General features: G+C 40.6%; 1 protein-coding gene and 1 long non-coding RNA gene across 3 annotated transcripts; both read right to left on the bottom strand.

Moving 5' to 3' along the window:
- Nucleotides 1-4,970: 4,970 nt before the first annotated feature.
- Nucleotides 4,971-8,832, bottom strand: LOC111957122 (uncharacterized). 2 transcript variants are annotated; one of them, XR_002876338.2, is made up of 5 exons: nt 8,330-8,832; nt 7,394-7,504; nt 7,223-7,299; nt 6,071-6,170; nt 4,971-5,781 (listed from the first exon to the last, which is right to left on the bottom strand). It is a non-coding gene; the product is annotated as an uncharacterized lncRNA (long non-coding RNA). The 2 variants fall into 2 exon arrangements; XR_002876339.2 differs by having other exon boundaries at nt 6,102-6,170; nt 8,330-8,827.
- A 3,582-nt stretch (nt 8,833-12,414) lies between these two features.
- dcun1d1 (DCN1, defective in cullin neddylation 1, domain containing 1 (S. cerevisiae)) lies at nt 12,415-15,956 on the bottom strand. Its single transcript, XM_023977959.2, has 7 exons — nt 15,656-15,956; nt 14,492-14,705; nt 14,183-14,351; nt 13,811-13,941; nt 13,625-13,707; nt 13,358-13,454; nt 12,415-13,056 (listed from the first exon to the last, which is right to left on the bottom strand). The coding sequence occupies exons 1-7, from the start codon at nt 15,656-15,658 to the stop codon at nt 12,980-12,982; spliced, it is 774 nt and encodes a 257-aa protein (XP_023833727.1). The 5' UTR covers nt 15,659-15,956; the 3' UTR covers nt 12,415-12,979.
- Nucleotides 15,957-23,324: the final 7,368 nt, after the last annotated feature.

Here is a 23,324-nt window from a genome sequence, read left to right as displayed (position 1 = left end):
ACTGTTTCATCTATATTACATTAACTTACGGTGGCATGGAAGTACAATGACATTGGTAAAGTCCACAAATAATTAGTAAGAAACAATTTTGCAATATGTCATTAAATTGAACAAAACTGGTACTCAACACATCCACAATATGAAACTGAAGGTGATTGCTAATAATACAGTACAGCAGAAATGGACCGTATTTGCGACATCCTTTCCATAGGCCGTTTTCAAAGGGATTTTTCTTTTTTTTATGGGCAGTCGCTCTTTAAGTTTTCCCAGCCAAGCCGCATTTTGTATAGCAACAATGTGACACCACACAACTCAACCCCATGTATAGACACCTGCATATAGCCATAGCCATCATGTTCATTCTCACTATCAGGAAATGTCATGTTGTTTAACAAGTTTTGTAATGTCACCTTAATCAAAATGATCACAAATTCCAAACACTGCATCTTTTGTCATATTGTAATTCATTTATTGGATATAAAATCTTGAAAACAAAAAACAGATAAGTCTTAGCATCCAATTCCATTAAAGGATTTTAAGCCCGTCTCTTTTTACAGCCAATTTTAAATTAATAGCGGGTGCAACATTAGGTAACAGCTGTGTAGTGCCTCAGTAACCAGGTTTCCATCCACCTTTTTATGAGAGTAAAGTACATGTCAGATAAAAAATGTCACGACAGGCCTGATGGAAACTTTTTGTGTAGGTAAAATTAACTATGTGAGAAATGGCGATGGAAAGGCCTTTATATGCAAATATTTATATAATACCATCACATCAATGTAAACTCGGAGTCACACAATGATATGTTGTGTGATCCTCCCACTACGACTCGGGAAAGCATGCAGTTTATTAGGCTACAGATTTTTTTTGAAATGGATGAACTTCAGGGGGTAATAAAAGTGCAAGGTGATGAGCTTGATGCTCCTTTCCAATAAATATTGAGGTTCTTATTCTGGTGACATGATAATTGATGCTTGGCTGCAACGATATGGAATAATTTACTCGTTATTGTTATTGATATGACATTGACATTCTCTACGGATTCCTTTGTAAGTGATGAAATAAATAGATCTTTGTATTTAAAGGTATTTTCGTGTTATTATTGTAGTATGGAAGCTGGGTTGGGTAGTTTACTTTCTAAAGGTAATCCGGTACAGTTACTAATTACCTGCCCAAAAGGGTAATCAGTAATATAACTTTAGGATTACCCAAACTCAGTAACGTAATCTGATTACTTTCAGTTACTTTTGGATTACTTTCCCTTTAAGAGGCATTAGAATGGTGTTTCATTATAGCGGTCTCTGACTTGTGGTCAGACTCGCTCAGGTGGAACAATCTTAAACTTACAGTGCCTTCGGAAAGTATTCAGACCCCTTGACTTTTTCCCCATTTTGTTAGGTTACAGCCTTATTCCAAAATTGATTCAATAGTTTTTTTCCCTCTTCAATCTACACACAATACCACATAACGCCAAAGCAAAAACATTAAAAAAAAAAAATTGTGCAAATGTATAATATTTGTAACTGAAATATCACATTTACATAAGTATCCAGACCCTTTACTCAGTACTTTGTTGGAGCACCTTTGGCAGTGATTACAGCCTCAAGTCTTCTTGGGTATGACGCTACAAGCTTGGCACACTGGCCCAGCCAGAGTCCGGGCTCTGGCTGGGCCACTCAAGGACATTCAGAGACTTGTCCCAGCTGTTTGCTTAGGGTTGTTGTCCTGTTGGAAGGTGAACCTTCGCCCCAGTCTGAGGTCCTAAGCACTCTGGTGCAGGTTTTCATAAAGGATCTCTCTGTAATTTGCTCCGTTCATCTTTGCCTCGATCCTGACTAGTCCCTTAGTCCCTACCACTGAAAGACATCCCCACAGCATGATGCTGCCACCACCATGCTTCACCGTAGGGATGGTGCCAGCTTTCCTCCAGGCGTGATGCTTGGCATTCAGGCCAAAGAGTTGAATCTTGGTTTCATCAGACCAGAGAATCTTGTTTCTCATGGTCTGAGAGTCTTTAGGTGCATTTTGGCAAACTTCAAGTGGGCTGTCATGTGCCTTTCACTGAGGAGTGGCTTTGTCTGGCCACTCTACCATAAAGGCCTGATTCGTGGAGTGCTGCAGAGATGGTTGTCCTTCTGGAAGGTTCTTCCATCTCCACAGAGGAATACTAGAGCTCTGTCAGAGTGACCATCGGGTTCTTGGTCACCTCCCCGACAGGGCAGAGAGGGGGTGGTACAACCCTGAATCAAATGTATTTATAATGCCCTTTTTACATCAGCAGATGTCACAAAGTGCTTATACAGAAACCCAGCTTAGGTAGAAGTATGATGGCTAGGAAAAACTCCCTAGAAAGGCAGGAACCTAGGAAGAAACCTAGAGGAGAACCAGGCTCTGAGGGGTGGCCAGTCCTCTTCTGGCTGTGCCGGGTGGAGATTATAAGAGTACATGGCCATTACGGTCAGATTGTTCTTCAAGATGTTCAAACATTCATAGATGACCAGCAGGGTCAAATAATAATCACAGTGGTTATGAAGGGTGCAACAGGTCAGCACCTCAGGAGTAAATGTCAGTTGGCTTTTCATAGCCGAGCATTGAGAGGTCGAGACAGCAAGTGCAGTAGATAGAGAGAGAGAGAGAGGGCGAGAAAGGGTCGAACAGCAGGTCCAGGATAAGGTAGCAGGTCCGGTGAACAGGTCAGGGTTCCATAACTGCAAGCAGAAACTGGACATTGTTTGACAAGGTAGCACATCCGGTGATTGATTACCTTTAGGTTTTTATTTTCCACTCCCTATCCCTACATAAATAGGGTAAAGGAAACATTCTCTTTTTTATGTGCATAACTGACTATTTTATCATATATTCAATTAAAACAAATGCTCATATCTTTGAGTTACTGTACTTACTTTCTTTTTGCATATAAGCAATGTAAAGAGGCTGTGCATTCTACGGGGAAACCCCTAAAAAATCTTGTGTTATTGTAATATTGTATATTATATTTATTGTATTTCATATTGCATTGTCGTCTAACTCAAAGTTGCATGAAAAAGAATCAAATCAAATAACTCAGGTGACTGATAGAGGTGACAAAAATCGTATATGATTGTCAGAATCCTATAGGATTCTATTGGAAAAATCACTATTCCTATAGGATTTTTTGACTAGGGTCATATAATTGTATTGTTATATAGAGGCAATTCCATTTCGGATGCTTCCCAATCTACTTAAAAGGCTACTGAGAGATTCTGGCATTTAAGCCCTTGTTCTAATATCCAGAATCAGATGAACTTATGGATACCATTTTTATGTCTCTGCGAGCTCTATGAAGGATTTTGGCGGTAGTTTTCATGTGCTAATGCTAACTAGCATTAGCACAATGACTGGAAGTCTACAGATACGGTAGCAATACTACTGGAATCCACAAGTTCATCTTTCTCTGGGTCAGTAGAACAAGGGCTTGAATGCCAGAATCTCGCAGTATCCCTTTAAATACTATCGGGAATTCATCTTGCCTTGGTCTGCAAATGCGATTAAAGATGTGCATTAGCCTTTTATAAAGGCCATATGAGCAGCTGCCAGGAGTGTTGTTAGTAAAAGCATTCAAGTTTCATTAAAAACTGTATTTTGCTGTGTCGTGTAGGTAGTAAGCCATGCATGATACAAATATACTGAGCTGTCCATGGTGCTGAAGTTAGAGATCAATGTACCGGTAATGCAGAAGCCTACTGATCGCCAGCAGGCCACATCAACTCGTAGCACGTGGCCATGGGTACGTGCAGGGCCTTCAGAAAGTATTCACACCCTATTACTTTTCCCACATTTTGTTGTATTACAGATTCATTTAGAATGGATTAAATTGAGATGTTGTGTCACTGGCCTACATACAATACCCCATAATGTTGAAGTGGAATTATGTTTTTAGACATTTTACAAATGAATAAAACATTTAAAGCTGAAATGTCAATAAGCATTCAACCCCTTTGTCATGGCAACCGTACATAACTTCAGGAGTCAAAATGTGCTTAACAAGTCACATAGTAAGTTGTATGGACTCACTGTGTGCAATAATAGTGTTCAACATGATTTTTGAATGACTACTTAATCGCCAAGAAACAGAAAAGAGCTAAGCACAGGCAAAATCCTAGAGGAAAACATAGTTCAGTCTGCTTTCCAACAGACACTAGGAAACAAATTCACCTTTCAGCAGGACAATAACCTAAAAAAACAAGGACCAATATACACTGGACATTGAATGTTCCTGAGTGGCGTAGTTACAGTTTTGACTTAAATTGGCTTGAAAATCTATGGCAAGACTCGAAAATGGCTGTTTAGCCATGATCAACAATCAACTTGACAGAGCGTGAAGAATTTTTTAAAGAATAATGTAAAACATATTGTACAATCCAGGTGTACTCTAAGAGACTTACCCAGAAAGACTCACAGTTGCCATAGTGAAGACATCAACACTAGGAAATAACACATATGGAATCATGTAGTAACCAAAAAAGTGTTAAACAAATCAAAATATATTTTGAGAGTAAAACATAAAGAAAAACCCTTGAAAGAGTAGGTGTGTCCAAACTTTTGACTGGTACTGTATATGGCTGACTTGCTTAAATAAACATGGTTTCTACTGACTCCTTGTGGATTTGTGTACAGTAACTCGTTAAGAACCGCATTCTCCTTCAATAATTATGAATGCCGACATGAGTTTTGACACATAGCTCTAAATATATGCAAGTGCAAGCCAACAAGCTGCTATGAGGTAGGCCTTCCTTCAGCACTTTCAAAATGGATACCGACAGAAATTCAGGTAGATGTTAGGTCAGATAAATTCAGCAAGATGTTGACGCCTTAACTTTACTCTTCTTTAAGTCACCACACACACAGAGAGAGAGAGAGAGATGCGGTTAGCCTACCATTTGAAGTATTTTATTAGGCCTATTGTGGTCTAAAAAAAAAGGAAAACACAATCATGAGGATCCACTTTTATAGACAATATACCGACGCACAGACAGCGCATTGCGCAAACAAAACAACCCTCCAAATATCAACTGGAATCACATGGGTCTATTACTGAACTTTTTGTTGAAAACAAAATATTTGAATGGGAAGAGACTGTCACTGGCAAACATGGTTACAAACCCAACAACATTATATAGTATCCCCTCCTAGCGGAGAAAAGCACATGAGCTAATTATAATACACAAAGTAAGCAAAACATAATGAATATTCCAACATTGCTTAAAATTATTAGATACTAATGAGATAGACCTATATAAGAAATATAACAATTGAGACGTACAAACTATGGCATAAGGGAACGATGAGCGGATAAGAGGCAAGCCGTAATTTCGATTAAGACATTAATGATGAGCAAGCCAAGACGGATGTAGTTGATATGCCTATTTGTTCACCACTTTTGAAATGGTCAGCGACAGCATTCAGAACATCAGCCATTCTTACAGTATTTTCCCTGTATAGCTAAGTCAGAACTGTAGGATAAATAACGGGGGCATATAAGGAGACAATGAAAGCTCTTACAATATTCGATGATGACATTTCTCTAAAACAGGCTAATCAGTCCACCAAGTCAGAACACTAGGCTAAATTCTGAGAGGGAAAGGGTGTGACTTAGGGTGACACACATGGGCTACTAACAGCTTACTACACAACATACAGGTGGCACGGCAGTCCTTCTTGTGGGCAAACTTTGTCATGAAACTTTGTCATCAAAGTCTGGCATTCTCTGGATTTATGGTGCTTTCAAGACAACTGGGAACGCTGAAAAAAACGAGGTTGAATCACGACGTTAGTGACCTTCAGGTCGGAAAGTCGGAGCTCTAGAAAGAGGCCCGAGTTCCCGACTTGGAATTCCGAGTCGAATGGCTCGTAAAAGCTACTTTCAAAAGCTACGTTCAAAAGCTACTGGCTGAAATTATACTGTAGCATCACTTTTTTTTTTATTACTGAAACAGAATAAAAAATCATATAAAATTCAGTAAGTAGTATAATAGTTCAAATCTGCATACTGTATAAGTTGCAGCACATGATGTACCATAAAAACGTTAACCTGTTATGCATTGAATCATAATCCATCAAACCTTCTGGACAGTTTTCACAGTCAGCTGAAAGTCCAGATCAGGTTGCTGCGCACCAATGATGTCATAGAGCTAAAAGAGAGAATATTTGACGTAATCTTAAACTCATCTGATCCATATCTTATTCCAACAGAAATAATATTATTATAATAAATAACTAATATTCAGTGGAACTATATATAAACTATATACATACTGTACATTGCTACCAGGGAAATACACTGAACAAAAATATAAACGCAACCTGTACAGTGTTGGTCCCATGCTTCATGAGCTGAAATAAAAGATCCCAGAAATTTTCCAAACTCACAAAATGCTTATTTTTCTTACATTTTGTGCACAAATATGTTTACATCCCTYTTAGTGAGCATTTCTCCTTTGCCAAGATAATTCATCCACCTGACTGGTTTGGCATATTACAAAGCTGATTAAACAGCATGATCATTACACAGGTGCACCTTGTGCTGGGGACAATAAAAGGCCACTCTCAAATGGGCAGTTTTGTCACACAACGCCACAGAAGTCTCAAGTTTTGAGGGAGTGTGTAAATGGCGTGCTTATTGCAAGAATGTCCACCAGAGATGTTTCCAGAGAATTTAATGTTAATTTCTCTAGCATAAGCTGCCTCCAATGTCATTTTAGAGAATTTGGCAGTACATCCAACCAACCTCACAACCGCAGACCACGTGTATGGCGTCCTGTTGGCGAGCGGTTTGCTGATATCAACATAGTGAACAGAGTGCCCCATGGGGGCGGTGGGGTTATGGTGAGGGCAGGCATAAGCTACAGACAACGAACACAATTGCATTTTATAGATGGCAATTTGAATGCACAAAAATACCATGATGAGATCCTGTGGCCTATTGTGAGGTCCATTTTTTTTTTTAAAGGTATCTGTGACCAACAGATGCATATCTGTATTCCCAGTCATGTGAAATCCAGAGATTAGGGCCTAATGAATTTATTTCAATTGACAGATTTCCTCATATGAACTGTAACAGTAAAATCAATGACATTTTTGCATGTTGCGTTTATATTTTTGTTCAGCAGATGCATCACTGTTAGGGTTGAGTTTTTTTTATTTAAATCAAGCAGACCACCATGATTGCATAAGGAAACATTACCTGACTCAAGACTGGATCAACTGTAGTCTCATTTATCTCCTGATAAGAAGTGACAGCTGTTCGAAGAATTGCAAATCCTATTCGGGTAAGAGTATTAGATTCATTCAGTATATAAAGACAATTATTAAAGTATCATAATTAAATGTATGTACTTCATGCTTATATACCCACCACTTGTTGCTGCTTCAGTACCAAAAGGTGGGTCCACATATGGAGTTGAAGGAGCTGGAGGTGTTGTTACCTGTATTGTGCTGTTCACTTGTCCCATTGAAGGTGTTGGAGCTGATGGGGAAAATATTGACGTGAAATTGTATCTCATTAGCCTGAATTCCAGACCTGTTTTATGCTAACGTTTCACTCCTTGTACTCAGTGTCATTATGGAAAACATTACAAAAATTACAAGGAGTGGAATGTTAGCCCTAACAGACTGGTACCCAGTCTAGTATCTCATATCTACTGTATGACCACAACCAGCAATAAAAAAAAAAGGTTTTCCACAGTAGTCATCACACTTCTCTACTTTCTTCTATAATTTTAAATACCACACACAAAATGATCCAGATTCAATGATCTGATCTATTTTTTATTTTACCTTTATTTAACTAGGCAAGTTTTTTGGTACCCTTCTCCAGATCTGTGCCTCGGCACAATCCTGTCTTGGAGCTCTAAGGACAAGTCCTTCGACCTCATGGCTTGGTTTTTGCTCTGACATGCACTGTCAATTGTGGGACCTTTTTATAGAGACAGTTGTGTGCCTTGCCAAATTATTATTATATATTTTTTTTAACTAGGCAGGTCAGTTAAGATTTTTACCTTGTCAGCTCGGGGATTCAATCTTGTAACCTTTCGGTTACTAGTCCAACACTCTAACCACTAGGCTACCTGCCGTCCCATTGCATTGTTCTATTATTTTCCACCCATAATAAATAAGTTAGACTTACTCATGATGCTGACTACTCATGACTGGAAGACACACTGACTATTCCATGTCTTCACTGATGTCTGGGTTTGGTCATACTTTAGCAATCATTGTCCTCTGGACTAAAGGTCTCACACACCTTATTTTGATCATAAACACGAAAAAAAATATTAAATGGATAACTTACCAAAGGTTTGCCCTGCAGACAATGCAAAACATCCACCACAAAATAATAGGAACAGCATTATTTTGTTTCAGATGACAGAACACAGACTGTGCTCTGGTGTGACAAGATTCAGTTCAGCGAGTCCGTCTGACAATCTTTGTGAGGCACGAGGAAGTGGTTGCCTCTTTTCTTTGTGGAAGAGGCGTTTTGAAGGCGTTTTGCCAGCCTTTTGAACAATGCCCAGGTTTTCAAAGAAATCATTTGTGGCACAAGTGAATTGAGCCAAAAGGTCAGGCAGCCTCTTCTTGAACCCATTTGAATAGCTATGAGGAAGTTGTTTCATATATTAGACACACCGTTTTATTTTTTGGGCATTTTACCGCCTTTTTCTCCCCAATTTCGATCTCATCGCTGCAACTCCCCAAAAGGGCTCGGGAGGCGAAGGTTGAGTCATGCGTCCTCCGAAACATGACCCGCCAAACCGCGCTTCTTAACACCCGCCCGCTCAAACCGGAAGCCAGCCGCACCAATGTGTCAGAGGAAACACCGTCCAACTGACGACAGAGGTCAGCCTGCAGGCGCCCGGCCCACACAAGGAGTTGCTAGAGACCTTGATGAGACAAGTAAATCCCCCCCAGCCAAACCATTCCCCTAACCCAGATAATGCTGGGCCAATTGCGCGCCGCCCTATGGGACTCCCGATCATGGCTGGTTGTGATACAGCCCGGGATCGAACCCAGGTCTGTAGTGACGCCTCTAGCATTGCGATGCAGTGCCTTACACCACTGCACCATTCGGGAGCCCCTTAACCCATTTTATATCAAGACCTCAAACAGTATGTACAGGGAGACAGGACGGACAGATGATTGTCCTCGCAGTGGCAGACCACGTGTAACAACCCCTGCACAGGATCGGTACATCTGAACATCACACCTGTGGGACAGGTACAGGATTGGCAACAACTGCCCGAGTTACACCAGGAACGCACAATCCCTCCATCAGTGCTCAGACTGTCCGCAATAGGCTGCGATAGGCTGGACTGAGGGCTTGTAAGCCTGTTGTAAGGCAGGTCCTCACCAGACATCACCGGCAACAACATCACCTATGGGCACAAACCCACCGTCGCTGGACCAGACAGGACTGGCAAAAAGTGCTCTTCACTGACGAGTCGCGGTTTTGTCTCACCAGGGGGAATGGTCGGATTCGCGTTTATCATCGCAGGAATGAGCGTTACACCGAGGCCTGTACCCTGGAGCAGGATCGATTTGGAGGTGGAGGGTCCGTCATGGTCTGGGGCGGTGTGTCACAGCATCATCGGACTGAGCTTGTTGTCATTGCAGGCTCATCCTCATGTGGTACCCTTCCTGCAGGCTCATCCTGACATGACTCTCCAGCATGACAATGCCACCAGCCATACTGCTCGTTCTGTGCGTGATTTCCTGCAAGACAGGAATGTCAGTGTTCTGCCATGGCCAGCGAAGAGCCCAAATCTCAATCCCATTGAGCAGGTCTGGGTCCTGTTGGATCGGAGGGTGAGGGCTAGGGCCATTCCCCACCAGAAATGTCCGGGAACTTGAAGGTGCCTTGGTGGAAGAGTGGGGTAACATCTCACAGCAAGAACTGGCAAATCTGGTGCAGTCCATGAGGAGGTGGCCACACCAGATACTGGCTGTTACTTTTGATTTTGACCCCCCTTTGTTCAGGGACACATTATTCAATTTGTGTCACATGTCTGTGGAACATGTTCAGTTTGTCTCAGTTGTTGAATCTTATGTTCATACAAATATTTACACATGTTAAGTTTGCTGAAAATAAACACCGTTGACAGTGAGAGGACGTTCTTTTTTTTGCTGAGTTTACATAGCATAGTCAAAAGTCAAAATTGGCTATATCGTAAAAATGTATGAAAACTAAAAAGTTTTTCTTTGTCTTAATTTAAGGTTAGAGTTAGTAATAAGGTTGTTTAAAATCAGATGTTAATAAAACAAATTGTAGAAATATATTAAATATACACCCAGTTCATGAAAATGGTTCTCTCCTACAGATGTGGCTGTGGCTTGCTATATTAATCAGGCAGACAGGCATTGAGGTTTTCAGTATCTCAGAAACGGACCACCTCCTGGGCTTTTCACCCACAACACAGTCTAGGGTTTACAGAGAATGATGCGACCAAGAAAAAACATCCAGTTAGCGGCAGTCCTGTGGGTGAAAACATCTCGTTGACAGTAGCAGTGCGTGGGTAAAATCACTGTGGAACCATATTACAACCTTTGTTTGGTCTATAACCTGTTAATTCATATGCCTTGCGACTGTGATATATAGGCCTAAAGGCCGAGACAATAAGAAGACACGGTGGCAGAATAAATTCAACCACACCTTTGTTGTTTCACAAAACCGGATAGCAACCTCTTTCCAATGAAGTCCACAAAGCATATTGAATGTACAGTAACAGACGGTTACATGACCTACAGCATGATCAAGCAAATAATGTTTCCAACATTTCCCAACCACTAAACAACTACTGATTTAGAACCACAGAGTTACAGCTAGTCGCAAAGAAAACAGGAGCTGCCTCCACTATTCCAGCATCATCAAATCACCTCTACTTAGTCCAATACAGTGACAATTAAAAGATATAAAAAACAATATAGTCCAATCAACGTAAGCTAAATATGATCTGGCTGTCCATGGTTCTATGTGCGCTCCTGCAAGTAGAAAAACATGTTGACTCATTTTTACTTGTAGAGAAGCGCCAATGCCATCCTCCTCTCTTTCATGTTGATGAAACGGTCTATCACTCTGTCATACAGTACAAGGTTTTATATTTTGTTGTCCTAGGCTAAAATGCTTGCTCGCTAACCTAACTTCCATTCATGGGCAACGTTAGCTAGTTAACATTAGCCTTCTACATCTAGCTACATATTGAACTTCCATCCTCAGGCCAGGGGCACAACAATGTATGAATTAATGGTTGGATCAGAATTGCATTATAATCATTGTCCAGTAGAGAATTAAGTAAAACCACAAGTCCAAATACCTATCTCCATCCATGGCTAATTTAGGGAAGGGACCATTTTAGCTAGCTGGCTAGCTAGCCACCAGAGGACAACATCACAACGAGATGTAACAATTCTGTTTTATGTCATATATGCTCTAAATGGATTTGATAGGAGTGACGCCAAATCCAAGCTGGCTTCCCTTAACACTTTTTTTAGGTGAGCCAGGACCATTCACGGTTGAGCTTGCTCAGTTTAGCTCAAGGCTGATTGGCACATTTGTATACTTTTTTTTATCAAGGGAGGCCAGATGCTCGCTGGCTTCCCTTTCCTTCAATGTTACGGGCGGCAACAATGCCGTACTCGGTTGGACCAGACAGCATCAGATAGATGGCCTACACGTAGAGATAGTGGGGCGCTATTTCGCTCGCTCGGATGCTTTCTCCTGTGAGATACATTCAGCCTCGTTGATGAGAGGTCGAAGGAGAATGGCAAGAATCATGCAAGCTAACAGGTGGACCACAATCAGGTAAATAATTGCACAGTACAAGTGGTGTGCAGAACGGTATCTCAGAACGCACTTGTCGGTCATTGTCATGTATGGGCTATTGCCGCAGACTACCACATCTGGTTCTACTCCTATCAGCTAAGAACAAAAGCGGCTCCTGTGGGCACGCGATCACCAACACTTGAGTGGAAAAACATCACCTAGTCCGACTAATCCCTGACCGTTGCGTCATGCTGATGGCAGAACCAGGATTTGGCGTAAAGAGCAGAGTCCATGGCCGCATCCTACCTGGTGTCAACGGAATATAATCACTCATTTGTAGAACGCAAATTGACAGCAAGAAGCCCAAACAGATGTAATATTTGACTAAAACAATTTCAAACCTTTCTTACATTTCTTTGTATACGATCACATCTCGCTCTACGAGTGGGAATATTTTGGAACAGAAAAATATATATAACCCCGCCCCCCCCCAAATTGGAAGAATGGTTGGAAGAAGTTCATATGAAATGAATATGACACTTTCGGGTATAAACTTTTGCATAGAAAAATGACAGACAAGTGTGCATCATCAACACACAAAGAGCCTTGGACACATTAAAGAGATACCAAATTGAAACATTTTATTACCTTATACATGTGTATTGAAAAGCATTATGCTTAAAACCAAAAAAAATATTACAATCAATGTTTTTGTACTGGTCAGTCACACAAATGTCTCATAAAACAAAATTCATAGCAGGAATGCACACAAAGTATTAAAATTCTATTTCATATTTAAAGAATGACATTCCCTCACGGACCCTTGTATTTAGAATACGATACAATTGTATTTGTCTTTTCGGGGTGTTGGTTTGCTTCACGCGAACCTTGACCGCGTCAACTAAACACTGGGACAGGAACTGTAAGGTCCAGGATGGCGACTCCTCTCCAGGAGGCTAGAGTCGACACAAAAAAGCCCCATACTAAAGATAAAAGCCCAAACCACCACAAGACGACCGACGAGGAGACATGCCTTTTATATAGTCTTTGTGTAAAACATCTCAGTCCTGAGGGTTGGAAAAGGCAACATAGATCTCAGCTCAGTGCAGTCCCCTGTGCTCCGTTTCACCGCCTTGGTTGTGTTTTTTGTATAAACAAACGTATGGACGTTCCGAGTTTGGGAACCTAGACTGCTGTGCTTTTGGTACCGATGTGCGGCCGCGCAAACTCCACAAAATCATCAATGAGGACTGGCCACGCTCCTTGGAGGGAAGAGACATAAATGACAGAAAAACAATGAAATGTCTCTATTAGACCCATGAGGTAGAACATTGACTAGTCAATATTCTCACAAATGTTTCATGCTTAAAATGAAACTTGCTTTATCTTCAAAATGGAAGCACAAAAGATGCTGGGTTAAGAAAGAAAACATAACCTTTAATATCTAGTGGTTATTGGAAGAGGCAACAAGTGGGCCATATTGTTCTATTCACAACTGATTCCATTGTCATGCACCTGACCTGAGGCAATGGATAGCTATAGTTAAGTAAAAAAAACACAAACCTTCCTCGTCATAATTGGACATGTCATCAGTTATCATTGTGCTGAAGTCTAACAAGAGGTTCCAGGTGTCCTTAGGGATTGATCGTTTATGGTGCTCCTGCAGGGGAAGTAGAGGAAAACATCTAAATGAGCATCAAGAGAAACAACTAACCTCCATTTATCGTCCTACATGTTTATTGAAGCCTTCAACTGAAGCAAACCCAACATTCAATTTCCCCTCTGGGGACCAATAAAGTGTATTCAATTAAGTGAAAATAAATAACTTACCACTAAAAATGTATTCCACAGGTCCAGGAATTTGAATCTTCCAGCCAGTACTAAATTCCAATACGCAATTGCCATTTCTAAGTCTAGAAAATGCACAACAATGAGCACATGTCTGAGAGAAATCCAAGTCCAAGGAGCAGAGTAGACTATGAAAATAGATCAGGAAAGTCAAAATTGATTGCTTACCCAAACCTTTCTGGCCAGGATTCTTTGCAAAGTTAAATGTAAATTGGTAAAAGTCCTTAAATTTCCCTTGGTCCTTTAACTCTTGCTCCATTTTTGGTAGTTGGGCTTTTAGTTTCTCTATACTGTCACACCTGAGGAGAATAAAATAAGCTTTAGCACCAATTACAAGTTTAAGTGTTAGCCTACCTGATGTGGAGAAAGAGCTTAGCCTACATTCTGTTACACAACTAAATGGCTGATAGTGATGATGGATTACAATTTCCTCTATAGTTACATGATGAAACCAGGTAACACAAAAACATGTCACTTAGAGTCAGTCAAATTGGACACAGAAATAAAGTGAAACCTATCTCTTGCAAAGCCAGTCCTCACCCTTGTTCTACCATCCCGTCCATGAACTCCTGTCTGGAGAACTCGCACTGTGTTGCTGCCCGGAACTTCCAGGCAATGAGGAGCACACTAATACTGGCCGGGTCCAGGCCCAAGTCGTCACAGAACTGCTGGATGCCATCTATACCGATCTTGTTGTCATCTTGTGGGTCTAAGTAAAGGATAAAGCGGGTGTGTTCAATTAATACTTTTGTCACTGTGACCAACAGCAGTTTTTATTTTTACAGTCAGTAATACTGCTGTTGTTTTTACTGTCTTAAAACCTTGACAACCTTGAGTTATGACACTTACCTCTGTATCTGTTGTAGAGCTGTTCTAACTTTTTCTTGTCTAATGCTCCTTTTAGATTCGAATGGTAGAGGTCTGGATTTTGAAAAAAGTTGTCTGTGGCGACATCTAGTTTCCAGTCATTCTGTGACAGACAGGTCAATGCAGTCTTCTCATTCGATTGTGTGAAGATCATGAACTGTCGAACTTTATCCTTCTGTGAGGACTTCAGCTTGTTCTGTGTAAAGAGACATTTTCAGGACAAAGAATATGGAGTACGCAGGTTAAAAAGGCACAACCTGTAGCTTTCATTCTGACAATGCTTTGTCAAAACTAAAAACCATTCATTTTAACTCCTGTGCATTTTCCAAATGACACCCTGAAGTATAGCTCTACTCAGGCTCAGAATTGTGAGAACTTTCAAAACTGTATAGCCTTAGGTAGCAATGCCATTACTGGCAGCAGTCTGCAAACCTAACAGTACATGCATCCATTGCACACTTCTTCTGATGGTATCTTGTCAATAAGCACAACCTTGAATGCATGTTATAATAGCTTGCTTATAGCCATGGGGGTCCTTTTGAAATGTTATTTAGTTGTGTAATGACTTTCCTCTAGGTATCTACTCAACATAACGTAAAACTGCTTAGTCGACTATACATGCGAGGTTTGGGTGCAGAAAATTGTTACCATGACATACAGAGCACAACAATTAAGTTATTGTACCATTCACACATTCTAATCCAGTATGCACTACTTAGCCAAGGCGTTTATAGGCAAAACAAACAGGCCTACTCAAAGCTATGATACGCGACGGCGCATACATGTTCATTTCAACGACAAGCTAGCGGAGATTGGCCGGGTTCTTTAGCAAAGTTAGATTGCTAAATTGACTGTCTAGTATCTGTTGTTGGCTATAGCGGTCTGACAACCTAGCTATGCTGCATTATTGACACGCTAGCTAGCCTGGTTGTTCAATGACAATGAACCGAAATCCAGCCGAGTTGCTAAAAAACTAGCTAGCTAACAGTAACAGCTAGCTAACGTTAGCAGTGTTTAGGATGAAAAACAAAGGTAACAGATAACCGTTTACGCAAGTTTGTTTAAATTCAGTGTTAATATGATAAACTAAGGAGGGGATAACTACAAATAGACACCAAAACGAAATAAACAGAACATATTCCTCACCATGTTTGTAATTGCCCGACTCCCGTTTTCCCACCGCTGTGAAGCAGGCAAGAATAACTAGCTAAACTCTTCCGGGTCACGGATTTTTGCAATCTTTCAGAATAATGGTGTGTTCGTAAATTCACTTTGGAATGCCTGAGTGAGATCTGGGCGTTCATATATTCAGAGGTTTCGCTCTCGGAGCGTACACTGGACCCTCTGGCCGAGGAGTAGGGGTGATCCGAGCGTTCTGACCTCACAACGGCAGTCAAGCACCCAAGCTAAAGTTGGCTAGCTAGCTAGAAACTTACAGACACAAATGAGAGAACTCACTCTGACCATTTTACTCGATTTAGCATAATTAACGCGCATGTAACTGTGCTGCTGGCAACAGTTTAATGACGGTTTTTTCCCGCGACGTTTTGTTACACCGGTCATATTGAGCGTTCGTAACATCAGTTTTTCTGCGCTCTGGCACACTCAGACGAGAGCGCTCTGAAATCGGAGTAGATAGCCAGAGGGAATTTACGAACGCACCCTAAGAAATATATATATTTTTTAGAAAGAGTCCCGTCCTGTTAACTTTGTAAATTAATTATTATGGAAAATGGGGACCTTTGTCGATATATTTTACAATAGTTATCATACAAATAATGATTTTTTTAAATTCTATAAAATGTTTGTTTTTTTCAAGACTAAATTATCAACACATGTTTTGTGTGTGCAATCTTATAATTTATTGGACTGTACACAATTTTCTGTACGTTGTGTCGCAGTGAAATGGTGGACCATTCTACTCGGGAGTGTTTCTACACTCCTAATCATTGTGGACAGTGGAAACCCGTCATTCAAGTCAGCTTTTGCAGTAACGATTTTTTCGCGGCACAAATCATTCTTCATTGACAGCATGGCCAATGTTGAATGTTTATCATTTAAACTAGGAAAAGAGAACCTTAATCTTAGACCTGGGACAACACAGCCACTCCAGTGAATAGCAGGCTAATGATTGGAGAGCCCCACCTGTTTTGAGCTCCACATTTTTAGCAATTTTTTTGGGGGGGGGGCTTGCCTGTTTTGCATGCTATTTTGGCATTAATACGTGTCACATATCAGTTTGCAACAATGTAAAAAAAAAATATATATATATCACTGAGTTAATAAAGCCGCATACAAACATGGTCTCTTTTTTGTTTTATTGAGTAAGGCAGCTCCAAAATGCAGGTGTTTCAGCCTAGCTCAGTGCTTTCTGTGGTGGTGGGGCAAGCCAGCAGAAAATACGAAGCGTTGCGCTGTGATTGGCTCAGTGTTTTGTCACTCATGGGAACACTACGTCACCGCCAAGTCTAAGGGTAGAGCTCGAAAATTCAAGCCCCTTGGGTGCTGCCATAGAGTTACATTAGAAGCCCTCAAGACCAGGTACTACAGACAGATCTACCTATCAATTTAGCATTTTGTTGGTATTTTGGTCCATTAACATTCGTATTTTCAAAAGGTAAAATGAACAATTTCCAAAACTTTAGGAAAATTGATATGTCTTTAGTTTGTCATACTACCATCATATACATTTTAATGACTTTTAACCACTTTAAAATGGAAATGCAGTACCTTCAGAAAGTATTCATCTTTTCCACATATTATTGTGTTACAGCCTGAATTTTAAAATGTATTAAATTTAGATTTTTTGTCACTGGCCTACACACAATACCCCATAATATCAAAGTGGAATTATATTTACAAATGAATAAAAAATGAAAAGCTGTAATGTCTTGAGTCAATAAGTATTCAAACCCCTTGTTATGGCAAGCCTAAATCAGTTCAGGAATAACAATTTGCTTAACAATTCACACTCTGTGTGCAATAATAGTGTTTATCATGATTTTTGAATGACTACCTCATCTCTGTACCCCACACATACGATTATCTGAAAGGTCCCTGAGTCGAGCAGTACATTTCAAACACAGATTCAACCACAAAGACCAGGGAGTTTTTCCAATGCCTTGCAAAGAAGGGCACCTATTGGTAGATGGGTAAAAAAAGCTGACATTGAATATCCCTTTGAGCATGGTGAAGTTATTAATTACACTTTGGATGATGTATCAATACACCTAGTCATTACAAAGATACAGGCGTCCTTCCTAACTCATTTGCCAAAGAGGAAGGAAACCACTCAGGGATTTCACCATGAGCCCAATGGTGACTTTAAAACAGATACAGAGTTTAATGGCTGTGATAGGAGAAAACTGAGGCTGGATCAACAAAATCATAGTTACTCCACAATACTAACCTAATTGACAGAGTGAGAAGGAAGTCTGTACAGAATAAAAATATTTCAAAACATACATTATGTTTGCACCAAGGCAATAAAGTAATACTGGGGAAAAAATGTGGCAGAGCAATTCGTTTTTTGTCCTGAATACAAAGTGTTATATTTCAGGCATATCCAATACAACACATTACTGAGTATCACTCTGTCACGACTTCCACCGAAGGTGGCTCCTCTCCCTGTTCGGGAGGTGCTCAGCGGTTGTCGTCGCCGGCATACTAGCTACCACCGATCCATTTTCCTTTTTCATTTGTGTCTGTCTGTTTCTTATACCTGTTTTCTATTGAGTTAATTTCTGTGGGTTTATTAACCTCGTTGCCTGCTGTTATTTTGTGCGGGATTATTTCTGTGTTTGTTTGGTGCGTGTGCTAGATTGCGCCACAGGCTATTCTAACGGTCGTCTGTGCCATTGTGATTTATTTAGGAGTAGATCGTTTTTTTTCCTCCTGTTGTCACTTCGAATTCCTGTTTTGTTGGGCGCCTTCGTTGGGTTTGTTTCCTGACCAGTTTTGTTTTGGACTTTTGGACTACTATTTGGACCTCAGTGCTCTCCTGTTCCTGACTCTTGCACCTACCTCGTCCTAGTGAGGCACCTTACACAATCTCCATATTTTCAAGCATAGTGGTGGCTGCATCATGTTATGGGTGTGCTTGTAATCACTAAGGACTGGGGAGTGTTTTAGAATATAAAGGAAACAGTATGAAGCTAAGAACAGGAAAAATCTTAGAGGAAAACCTGGTGCAGTCTGCTTTCCACCAGACACTGGGAGATGAATTTGCCTTTCAGCAGGACAATAACCTATAACACAAGGCCAAATCTACACTGGAGTTGCTTACCAAGAAGACAGTGAATGTTCCTGAGTGGCCGAGTTACAGTTAAATCTACAGTCGTGGCCAAAAGTTTTGAGAATGACACAAATATTAATTTTCACAAAGTCTGCTGCCTCAGTTTGTATGATGGCAATTTGCATATACTCCAGAATGTTATGAAGAGTGATCAGATGAATTTGCCATGCAAATGAACTGAATCCCCCAAAAAACATTTCCACTGCATTTCAGCCCTGCCACAAAAGGACCAGCTGACATCATGTCAGTGATTCTCTCATTAACACAGGTGTGAGTGTTGATAAGGACAAGCCTGGAGATCACTCTGTCATGCTGATTGAGTTCGAATAACAGACTGGAAGCCTCAAAAGGAGGGTGGTGCTTGGAATCATTGTACTTCCTCTGTCATCCATGGTTACCCGCAAGGAAACATGTGCCGTCATCATTGCTTTGCACAAAAAGGGCTTCACAGGCAAGGATATTGCTGCCAGTAAGATTGCACCTAAATCAACCATTTATCGGATCATCAAGAACTTCAAGGAGAGCGGTTAAATTGTTGTGAAGAAGGCTTTAGGGCGCCCAAGAAAGTCCAGCAAGCGCCAGGACCGTCTCCTTAAGGTGATTCAGCTGCGGGATCGGGGCACCACCAGTACAGAGCTTTCTCAGGAATGGCAGCAGGCAGGTGTGAGTGCATCTGCACGCACAGTGAGGCGAAGACTTTTGGAGGATGGCCTGGTGTCAAGAAGGGCAGCAAAGAAGCCACTTCTCTCCAGGAAAAACATCAGGGACAGACTGATATTCTGCAAAAGGTACAGGGATGGGACTGCTGAGGACTGGGGTAAAGTCATTTTCTCTGATGAATCCCCTTTCCGATTGTTTGGGGCATCCGGAAAAAAGCTTCCTGTGTCATGCCAACAGTAAAGCATCCTGAGACCATTCATGTGTGGGGTTGCTTCTCAGCCAAGGGAGTGGGCTCACTCACAATTTTGCCTAAGAACACAGCCATGAATAAAGAATGGTACCAACACATCCTCCGAGAGCAACTTCTCCCAACCATCCAGGAACCGTTTGGTGACGAACAATGCCTTTTCCAGCATGATGGAGCACCTTGCCATAAGGCAAAAGTGATAACTAAGTGGCTCGGGGAACAAAACATTGATATTTTGGGTCCATGGCCAGGAAACTCCCCAGACCTTAATCCCACTGAGAACTTGTGGTCAATCCTCAAGAGGCAGGTGGACAAACAAAAAGCCACAAATTCTGACAAACTCCAAGTATTAATTATGCAAGAATGGACTGCCATCAGTCAGGATGTGGCCCAGAAGTTAATTGACTGCATGCCAGGGAGGATTGCAGAGGTCTTGAAAAAGAAGTGTCAACACTGCAAATATTGACTCTTTTCATCAACTTCATGTAATTGTCAATAAAAGCCTTTGACACTTATGAAATGCTTGTAATTATACTTCAGTATTCCATAGTAACATCTGACAAAAATATCTAAAGACTTTGTGGAAATTAATATCATTAATTAGTGTCATTCTCAAAACGTTTGGCCACGACCGTACTTGAAAATCTATGGCAATACCTTAAAATGGTTGTCTAGCAATGATCAACAACCAATTTGACAGAGCTTGAAGAATTCTGAAAATAATAAATGGGCAAATGTTGCACAATCCAGGTGTGGAAAGCTCTTAGAGACTTTACCCAGAAAGACTCACAGCTATAATCACTGCCAAAGGTGCTTCTACAAAGTTTTGACTCATGGGTGTGAAAACATATGTTAAATTAGATATTTCTGTATTTCATTTTACAATACATTTCTAACATTTCAAAAATTGTGTATGTTTAGAATCAATTTAATCCATTTTTAATTCAGTCTGTAACACAACAAAATGTGGAATAAGTCAAGGGGGATGAATACTAGGCACTGCACATCAATCACTTCAAAGCTCACTACATTAAATTAAACATAATTTAAAAGGCCATTTCATAGAGTGTTACAAACTGCACTAGGCCTATATTTAATAAATTACTTTGAAGAGATGGTGATTGGGTCTAAATAGGCGTTTGTTGTTTGGTAGTCTAAATTTAGTGTCTTTGTCTTTAACTGCCATTTCCCCGAAAGTCAGACTCTTCCCACACGCCAAATCCTTTTTCTCAGCTCCAGAAGCACCTGCATTCACCAAATTTTGTGTGGTTATCCTTAGCGGGAATTGTTGATATGTTGTCCATTTTTTATTCTAGATAACATTTTCTTTGGAAAAAATCTTTAGTGTTTTACAGATAGAAAGATTAAAAAAGTATTTATCCACAATCTGCTCCGGACAAGTCTGGTCCTGGAGTGTCTTAACAGAATTAAACCAAAAATGTATGTGTGCAATATGTAAATAGGCACATATTTAATGACATATTGCCTAATTTGCATATTTTTATACAATATTTCAGAAATATTTGAGTACAATAAAGTGTTATATTTGTGTCTACATTCAACGGGTAAAATATTAAGGAGGGTGAGGGATTACGAGGGTGTGTTGCCTGGCCTTAAATCAAATCAATCAAAATGTATTTGTCCCATGCTCCGAATACAATACCGTCCTCTGTTCTCTCTCCTCCGTCCTTTCTCCTCCATGACCCAGAAACCGATAAGTGGTCGAGGAGTGTGTCAATTCGTTAGTAGGCAAACAGACGTGTCTTCCCCTCCTCGATAACCACCTTTCATGTTTATCCACTACCGCCTAGAGTTTTGAAATCTGCCACACCCCCTTTGAATCAGCTTTTGTTTTGTCATAAGAAAAAAATATATAAAATGTTTCTACTAACCTACACACAACAGAAATATAAACTAAACATGTTAAATGTTTGTCCCATGTTTCATCAGCTGAGATCCCAGAAATGTTCCATATGCACAAAAAACATATTTATCTTACATTTTATATCTCTGTTAGTGAGCATTTCTCCTTTGCCAAGATAATCGATCCACCTGACAGGTGTATCAAGAAGCTGATTAAACAGCATGGTCATTACACAGGTGCACTTTGTGCTGGCGACAATAAAAGGCCACTCTAAAATGGGCTCCCGAGTGGCGCAGCGGTCTAAGGCACTGCATCTCAGTGCAAGAGGTGTCACTACAGTCCTTGGTTTGAATCCAGGCTGTATCACATCTGGCTGTGATTGGGAGTCCCATAGGGCGGCGCACAATTGGCCCAGCGTCGCCCGGGTTTGGCCGGGGTAGGCCGTGATTGTAAATAAGAATTTGTTCTTAACTGACTTGCCTAGTTAAATGAAGGTTAAATAAAAAATAATAATAATAAATTCAAAAAAGTGCAGTTTTGTCACACAACACAATGTCACAGATGTCTCAAGTTTTGAGGGAGCGTGCAATTGTCATGCTGACTCCTCGAATGTCCACCAGAGCTGTTGCCAGAGAATTTAATGTTTTGTTTTTTTACCATAAGCTGCCTTCAGAGGTGTTTTAGAGGATTTGGCAGTATGTCCAGCCGGCCTCACAACCACAGACCACGTGTATGGCGTTGTGTGGGCAAACGGTTTGCTGATGTCAACATTGTGAACAGACTGCCCCATGGTGGCAGTGGGGTAATGGTATGGTCAGGCATAATCTACGGACAACAAACATAATTTGAATGCACAGAGATACCATGACGAGATCCTGAGGCCCATTGTCTTGCCATTCATCCGCCGCCATCACCTTATGTTTCAGCATGATAATGCACAGCCCCATGTCGCAAGGATCTGTACACAATTCCTGGAAGCTGAAAATGTCCCAGTTCTTCCATGGCCTGCATACTCACCAGACATATCACCCATCGAGCATCCATAGATTAGGTCCTAATTTATTTAAATTAACTGATTTCCTTATATAAACTATAACTCAGTAGAATCTTTGAAATTGTTGCATTTTGCGTTCATATTTTTGTTCAGTGTATATTCTAAGAACATGGCAAACATGTTCTGTGTATGTTTGATGGAACGTTGATGGAATATTCTCCTAACCCTCAGAAAATGGTACACATGAATGTTCTTAAAACACCCATAAAACCCATCTAGAACGTTTGTTGTATATTCGGAGAACATTGCAACCATGTTCTGCAAGACATTAAGGGAATGTTCTCCTAACATTAACACCAAAACATATATATATTTTTAAAGTAGGATAGGATAAAGTAATCCTTCTCACCCCCCCCCCCCCCCCTTAAAAGATTTAGATGCACTATTGTAAAGTGGCTGTTCCACTGGATGTCATAAGGTGAATGCACCAATTTGTAAGTCGCTCTGGATAAGAGCGTCTGCTAAATGACTTAAATGTAAATGTAAAGTTCTCAGGATTTTGCTAACATAGATAGAATGTTCCCCTAACTAATGGAAAAAATTTACACTCAAACAGATGAACATTACAAAAACGTTCTATCTCCCTAGAATTGTGAGCTGGGTTTGCACCTGCAGGTTTTACACAAGTGAAATACTGTATTTAGCTATCAAAGGCAAGACTTTGTAGTTGGGGTTTTAGTTGTGAGATTGATAATG

This window comes from Salvelinus sp. IW2-2015, linkage group LG32 (genome assembly GCF_002910315.2).
Source record: "Salvelinus sp. IW2-2015 linkage group LG32, ASM291031v2, whole genome shotgun sequence".
Classification (NCBI taxonomy): domain Eukaryota; kingdom Metazoa; phylum Chordata; class Actinopteri; order Salmoniformes; family Salmonidae; genus Salvelinus; species Salvelinus sp. IW2-2015.
Note: the sequence above shows the minus strand (reverse complement) of the source record. Positions and strands in the feature narration are given on the sequence as shown.